This window comes from Phoenix dactylifera, unplaced genomic scaffold (genome assembly GCF_009389715.1).
Source record: "Phoenix dactylifera cultivar Barhee BC4 unplaced genomic scaffold, palm_55x_up_171113_PBpolish2nd_filt_p 001500F, whole genome shotgun sequence".
NCBI classification, from domain to species: domain Eukaryota; kingdom Viridiplantae; phylum Streptophyta; class Magnoliopsida; order Arecales; family Arecaceae; genus Phoenix; species Phoenix dactylifera.
The window spans coordinates 87,819-94,848 of record NW_024068811.1 but is presented as its reverse complement, the minus strand read 5'-3'; the positions used below and the strand labels follow the sequence as shown (position 1 = coordinate 94,848).

Sequence of the window (7,030 nt, the reverse complement as noted above, 5' to 3'; positions counted from 1 at the left end):
GTCCTCACCACACCTGCTGTTCTTCACTACAGTAGCTCCGGGCAGAAGGTTTCTGGCCCAATTCCTGGTGGGCCCACCACCCAGATTGACTGGTCTCTTAATCAGGCCCGTTCATTTAGGTATTACTATTTTTCCATCACTTTGTTACACACATACATTCATGCATACATATATAGAATTGTTGAAAATAATATGGGCTTGGCCTATGCTAATCTTGGGCCCAACCTGTTGTGATTTGGGTCATTATCATGGCAGAGGTTCGGTGTTTAGTGCTAGGCCTACATGTGCCCTAGTCATGACTGGCCTCAGTTTGAAATTTTAGTCTAAATTGTGGATACTGTTTTCTTTTGTCTCAATCTTACTCATTTTTTGTTCATTTTATTTCATTTTTTATAGCTCAAAAACATGACTTTAGACCAAATGGCCACCTATCTCAGTTATTAACTAAGTTAAAAGGTACATCATGTCATTATTATTTCACTTAACCTTCTCTACCTATTGGACCCATCTTACGGTGGCCGAAAATGAGTTTTTTGATCTACTTTAATTGTATGTTTAGATGATTGGGCTAAAAATCCTATAATTCACCGGTTAAGCTAGTACAACCAGCAAGATCATAAGTTTATAGGCTGAATTAAGCCTATATTATATATATCTAAAAGTGGCTAGAATTTTATAGGCAGGTTTTTTTTTTCTCTCTATACAATACAGTACTTTCAGGTATTTATGAATATAGGTTTAGCCCAGCCTACAATCTAATCATTTTGCTGATTATACCAAGAATTCTATATAATTTTTAGCTCAATCATTCAAATATATTCTAATTATTTTTTTCCCAAGTAGCTTGATTATATTTTGAATCAACCTACTACTGCTGCACTCTCTTCATTAACATCTGATCTTAAACCTACTAGAAACATGAGGAGCATGAACTGGCGAATTCAATTTTTTTTTTTAAAACATAGATTCAGTTTGTGGATTCTTGAGTCCCCTACTAAGTGAAGGCTGATTCATGATATCTTCATTCTTGCTCGTTGCTGTATCTCTGGAATCGTAGGACCAACCTTACTGCAAGCGGACCAAGGCCAAACCCCCAAGGTTCATACCACTACGGCATGATCAATGTCACCCGGACCATCCAGCTCTCCAGCTCCGCCGCCCAGGTGAACGGCAAGCAGCGTTACGCAGTTAACAGCGTCTCTTATGTCGAGCCGGACACCCCCTTAAAGCTCGCCGACCACTTCAAGATTGGAGGAGTCTTCCGGCTTGGAAGCATCTCCGACCACCCCCCAGGTGGAAAGGAGTACCTCGACACCTCGGTCATGGCTGCCAACTACCGAGTCTTTGTGGAGATTGTGTTCGAGAACAGTGAGGACATTGTCCAGAGCTGGCATCTTGATGGCTATAACTTCTGGGTTGTGGGGTATGGTGGCCATTTCTTGATGATTTATAGCTGATTTTTGTGCTCCCTGCCTAATCTTTTATCATACTGGAGATGGTGTTGGTTCTCTTTTTGTTTGCAGGATGGATGGAGGGCAGTGGAGGCCAGACAGCCGAAAAGGTTACAACCTTAGAGACGCAGTATCTCGCTGCACTGCCCAAGTAAGAACTGAGCTCTTACCATGTTTTCTCATGCAATATTATGGAGCATTCTGATGTTTGCACAGCCTAGAAAGTTGATGCACCAACCTATAACAATGCCTAGGAAGAAACCAAAAATTTTATAGATTGATCTCTACATATTAATGCACAAGAAACTCAAGCATTGGTTTATAAAATCAGTTTCAAACATAACAAAACGAGTTTCAGCATGAAATAGAAATTCTTTCGCAATATTGAACACTAAACAATGACTATTTTATTAGTAGTTCTTTGTAGATGTGGATTATTATAAAAAATCAAATTCTTTCAGGGGAAATCCTAGAAAACTAGTCACTTCTAAACAAGTAAAGAAAAATTTAAAGAATTAACAGAAAATGCAAAAATGGAGTGTATAAGGCTTTACTACTTATGTATAAGTACATGTTTCCATTGTAATTTTGTGATTTTTGAGTGTGCTTTATTTTTTAAATAACTTATCTAATTTGTCTTAGAATTCAATTAGGTGTTGAACCCTTGAGTGCATCTTGCTATGAAGAAAGTTCAAAGAAAAAAAAAAAACAAAAAGAAAGAGGTCTAATAATTTAGTTAACATTTTGTTTCTTGCTAATGTTGTTGCTTACATGGAAAAGGTGATGATAAGAGGAGATAATCATGGTGCCACCATTGTTGTTCTTGTAGGTATATCCCAAGTCATGGACTGCAGTATATCTTATGCTTGACAATGTGGGGATGTGGAATGTGAGGAGCGAGTATTGGGCGCGTCGGTATCTCGGGCAGCAATTTTATCTGCGTGTATACTCTCCAATTGAATCAATAAGGGATGAGTATCCCATCCCCAAGAATGCCCTGCTCTGTGGCAGAGCAAGTGGCCATCACACTCGTCCTCTCTGAACTTGGCCATGGAAGAAGATATGGTGCTTCAGTAAAAGGAAACTATAAGGACTCAGTTATATGAAAACTGATATGCCATGATTCTATTTATTGGTTGCAGGAAATGTTGTTTAGTGTCAAGTATCAAGTCAAAGGCATAGATAAGGTGGTGGGGTTCTCTTCCCAAAGGGAACCCTCATGAAGAGATTTGGAAGGAGAAACTCAGAATATTTCTGCTAAGAGGGATAATATATTTCATTTCCTTAATGAAATTATGTTTAGTTTTATATGTGTATGGAATTAATTGTTTTAGATGGATGTGTATGAAGTCTATCCATTTTTGCTGTTTCCTTCTATTAGATAATATAGGAGTGTGATAGAGAATATTTATACTAATCCTTTTCCTTTTGCTTGAAAGCCTGTAAAAGATATGGCAATGTGAAAGCTGCAAAGGGAAAGCATAATATGTAGCACACTCTGCAGTGGCCCTAGAGGTTTCTTGAGCAAACCAATCTATTCTGAAGTCACATTCAAGAGCAGACCAGGCATCTTTCATCAGCTAAAAGCACTGCATCAATCTAATAGGCTGCAGATCATCTTGCAAAAGACCCCATCTACAGATTGAAATTCGTATTTGTGCCAGCCTACTTGGACTTGATTTTAAACTAGAATTTGATACCACAATGTTTTGGAGGGGTCCAGCTTCTTGGTCAGGTCGGACTCGGGTATCATTGATCCTAACCTCACCCAATTTCATATTCGGACAATGATTTTAGATCAGGACCTGACCTATTAATTGATTAAGTTAGGTTAGATTGGATTCATTAGAAGGATTTTAGATCTAGTGGGTCAGGATCCTGTATGTCCATGACCCAACTCAACATGTTTGGGTTCGAGTGGTAGGATTGTGACAGGTCGAGTTTATAGTTCGATTCAAGCACCTAGGTTTTTTAGAACCAAAATATAATAGTTAACAATTAATACAAACTAGTAAAAAATTAAAATGAAACTAGAAAGAGCTAATTTAAACTGGAAATTTTGTTAAAAACTATTAATTTCATCCTGGTAATTAAATTAGATTATTTTTCAAATTTGGAATTTGTCTAACATCACACAACATTCTAATCACACCATCAAATACAGTAATTCTGATATTTCCTATTCCAATGACTTTGCAAGAAGCATCATTACCTATTAAAACAGAACTAGAATTAACTAACCTGTAAAAAAAATATAGAATATAAAAAGTTGAAAAATAAAAGAACTCTGCATGTGGAAGATATCTCGGGAGATAGAGTACCAATATTCTTTTCAAAAGAGTCATAATTAACTCTTCTGAAAGAAGAGTCCGAAGAAGATAGAAGTTTTAATATTTTTAAAACATCTACAATTTAAGAGATAAAGCTAGTATATTTATTTTTTAAATTAATTCTTTTTTAAGTTAAAACTCCAACAATAAATAGTATAAGGTAAATTAGCTGAGCCAAGTTAATTAACATCATGTTGATCAACAACGAACCAAGAAACACTTAATTTCTTTAATTATTGTTTAGAAGAAAAAGATTCCCTACTGATGTATGGCCATGTAGATAAACTATCTCCCAATAAACGAGTTCGCCGTTGCATGCTTAATCTGCAATTACTATGAGTGCCAGTCCACCAATTAGCAGGCATGATCTTGTAAAGCCTCTATTAGACCTTAGTGCTTGTTGTTAATGGTAAATTCTGCAAAGCTTTGAAAGTCCTAGTCCATTTTCTCTATTGATATTACAGGGAGAGCAACAATTGTTCAATAATTTGTAGTAAGATGAGCAAAAGGAGATTTGAATATCAAGACGTTTTTCTTTTTCTGCATTAGAATTCCTAGTTTTATTATGTGGTATACAAGCCACAGGAAACAAACTAAGGTCCATTTCTTTGAAGGCTTCGACACCCAGAAACTGCTAACTTTGAGCCAATTGCATCAAGTTTATGGGTGTGGCAAAGTTTTGTGAGCCATTGAATGACTGCAATGCCACTAGATTATATGTGGCCTGTGTGGGATGAACAAAGTCCCAGAACAAGTATTCGTTACGGTCAGGGCACATTGAAGCAGTTGGTGTACATGGAAGCTGCGCATTGTTTATTCCACCTCCACAGCATGCACTCCGGACTTCTTTCATGCCTGAAACCACCCCAGAAAATCAAAAAGAGAGATTAAGATATGTTATGTTTTAGGTTTCGAGCATTATACCTAGTTGATCTACCGAGTTTTTCGATGTCTTTACCATCGAACAATGAAGAGAGAGTATCAACTAAAATACTAAAATGTGATCAGCTGATATGTTCTGATCAAAATTTCAAAAAATTCTTAGCTATTAAATATTTCAATCAACAATGAGTTTGCTGCTTTGTTGGAGCGGTCTGTCGTCAAGATAAAATATTTATCGAACCTACAATCTATATCTAAAACTTGTTCTGCAAGTGGTTATCATGATAACAATTGATCAATATCCTATATGTTTCTCTTGTTCTTGGTTTAGGAGTTATAAGATGTTTATAGTCATCAGGTATGACTAGCATTGTCGTTACCACTTCAACTTTATTGGATCAAAGGTAGAGAACTTCCAATAAATGCCAACAAAATAATTCTACTACAGCTAGTTTTGTAGAGATTTAAATGCTGAATATTCTTACCAAATGCACTAGGATTTGCTAGCACTGCAGACATCATGCTGAAGACATTTGCATGGGAGTACTTCATCCCCGCCAAAGTGGAACTGAGACGGTCCATTAGTTGTGTGACAGCCGCATTAAACCGTCTAGCCAAATCGTTCCCGTCCTCCACACATCCCCCTGAGGGGTTTATGATTCTCGAAGATGGAACACATCCGATGCAAAAGAGACCCTGCATCCAAAATTTTCTTGCTCCAAGCTGGTACAAGTTCTGCCATACATCAAACATATATAATTGTCATAATTACACTCTTATCTATTTATCTATCTATCCATTCATCCATCCATCTATCCATTTATCTATCTATATATATATATATATAATATATATAGAGAGAGAGAGAGAGAGAGAGAGAGAGAGAGAGAGAAACCCTTAAGTGAGTCTCCAGCTTCTGTACAAGAGAGTTGATGAGGAGCTGCTTTGTTATATATATATATATATATATATAGAGAGAGAGAGAGAGAGAGAGAGAGATCTAGAGAGAAAGACCCTTAAGTGAGTCTCCAGCTCCTGTACAAGAGAGTTGATGAGGAGCTGCTTTGTTATTTCACTTGGAGGGCCAGATCCGCCCATGTAATATGCGACCATGTCATTGCTTCCTGGGCTGATGAGGAATAAAGACTTTGAGAGGTGAAGTGTGGCCTGTTGACTTCCCATTTGTTGCATGAGGTTTTGAGCAACGGATTGAAAGAAGTTGATCTGAGTGCTGAGGGGAATGGTGGTTGGTCCCTGGAAGAATTTTGAAGCAGTACGAAAGCACATTAGCCTAAGGAGGAGCAGAAGAGTACATAATGCAAGAAAGTAATTTATTAGCTGAGTCCAGTGGTACGTTGAGATTTGATTAAAGCATCACTTACAGTAGTATCAAGAATTCCAGAACCCCCGGAGGCGAAGTTTGCTCCTTGCGTTGTATTCTTGACCGGTGAAAGATATGGCTGGGGGGCTGAATCAAATCCTAGCATCGAAGCTGTTAACAAAAAAAAAAAAAAACGGTTGAATTAAATAGCCATATCTAATCTATAACACGTTTTAATACGAATTTGAACCATTCATTTGGTAGACAGGGATAACGTAAAATTCCATATTAATTGATTATAAGTCAGAGCTTCTGAGTCCAAGCTTTCCTTTGATATAAAAATCTCAGGATAGAGCAAATCTCCCTGAGAAAAGATTCCATTTTCCTACATAAGGGTGTGGCTCAAAATTCTCTTACCACAAAAAAGTCTTGCACCTTAAAACTCCGGCCATAGATCTAAGTTGTTTTTGACAAACCAAAATAATGATTTGTAAGGAGCTTCATTTCTTATTTCTTTTTTATTGCAAATCTTATTGTTGGATTTAAAAGGCTCCAAAAAAAGCCAATATTTATTTTTTTTTCTATCTTTCATTGGTAGCCTTTGGCTGAAAAGAAGCTTTATTTGTGCAAACAATATCTCTACTGGTTGCAATTATGAAGAAAACTTGTTGGAGTCCGGAGAGAGTTGAAAATATCTAAAGAATGAAAATGTAAGAAAGAATATAAGAATAATCATGCAATTTGTTTTCATCAAGAAACCGTAGAAACCACTGTCCTATTCAAATTAAGACATACCCAAGAAATCTATGGTATTGTAGCCATTACTCCACCTCCCTGTCGGAGTCCCGCCTGGAAAATCGACGCCATTGTGGGGGAAGTTTGCCTTTGCCGTCGTGGTCCAGTAATTGTTATTGCCATTATCAACCAATGAGTCCCCGAACACATAAAGTGCAGGCACGCTTGCACTCTCACCAACCATGTTACAAGCCATGGTAGCCAAAGAGATGACAATGAAACAAGAAAGATCCATCTTCGGTCTTAAGAAA

At 37.2% G+C, this 7,030-nt stretch overlaps 2 protein-coding genes across 2 annotated transcripts; one reads left to right on the top strand and one right to left on the bottom strand.

Moving 5' to 3' along the window:
• Nucleotides 1–3: 3 nt before the first annotated feature.
• Nucleotides 4–2,820, top strand: LOC120108699 (L-ascorbate oxidase homolog; the record flags this gene model as incomplete). The annotated part of the gene is made up of 4 exons (XM_039122375.1): nucleotides 4–119; nucleotides 1,058–1,423; nucleotides 1,524–1,602; nucleotides 2,281–2,820. Coding segments are annotated over 4 exons (774 nt in total), but the record flags the coding sequence as incomplete, so codon positions are not given.
• A 1,437-nt stretch (nucleotides 2,821–4,257) lies between these two features.
• Nucleotides 4,258–7,030, bottom strand: LOC103708732 (GDSL esterase/lipase At5g55050-like). The gene is made up of 5 exons (XM_008793787.4): nucleotides 6,780–7,030; nucleotides 6,046–6,155; nucleotides 5,678–5,917; nucleotides 5,149–5,398; nucleotides 4,258–4,636 (listed from the first exon to the last, which is right to left on the bottom strand). Exons 1-5 carry the CDS (start codon nucleotides 7,012–7,014, stop codon nucleotides 4,416–4,418), a joined length of 1,056 nt encoding a protein of 351 aa, XP_008792009.1. The 5' UTR covers nucleotides 7,015–7,030; the 3' UTR covers nucleotides 4,258–4,415.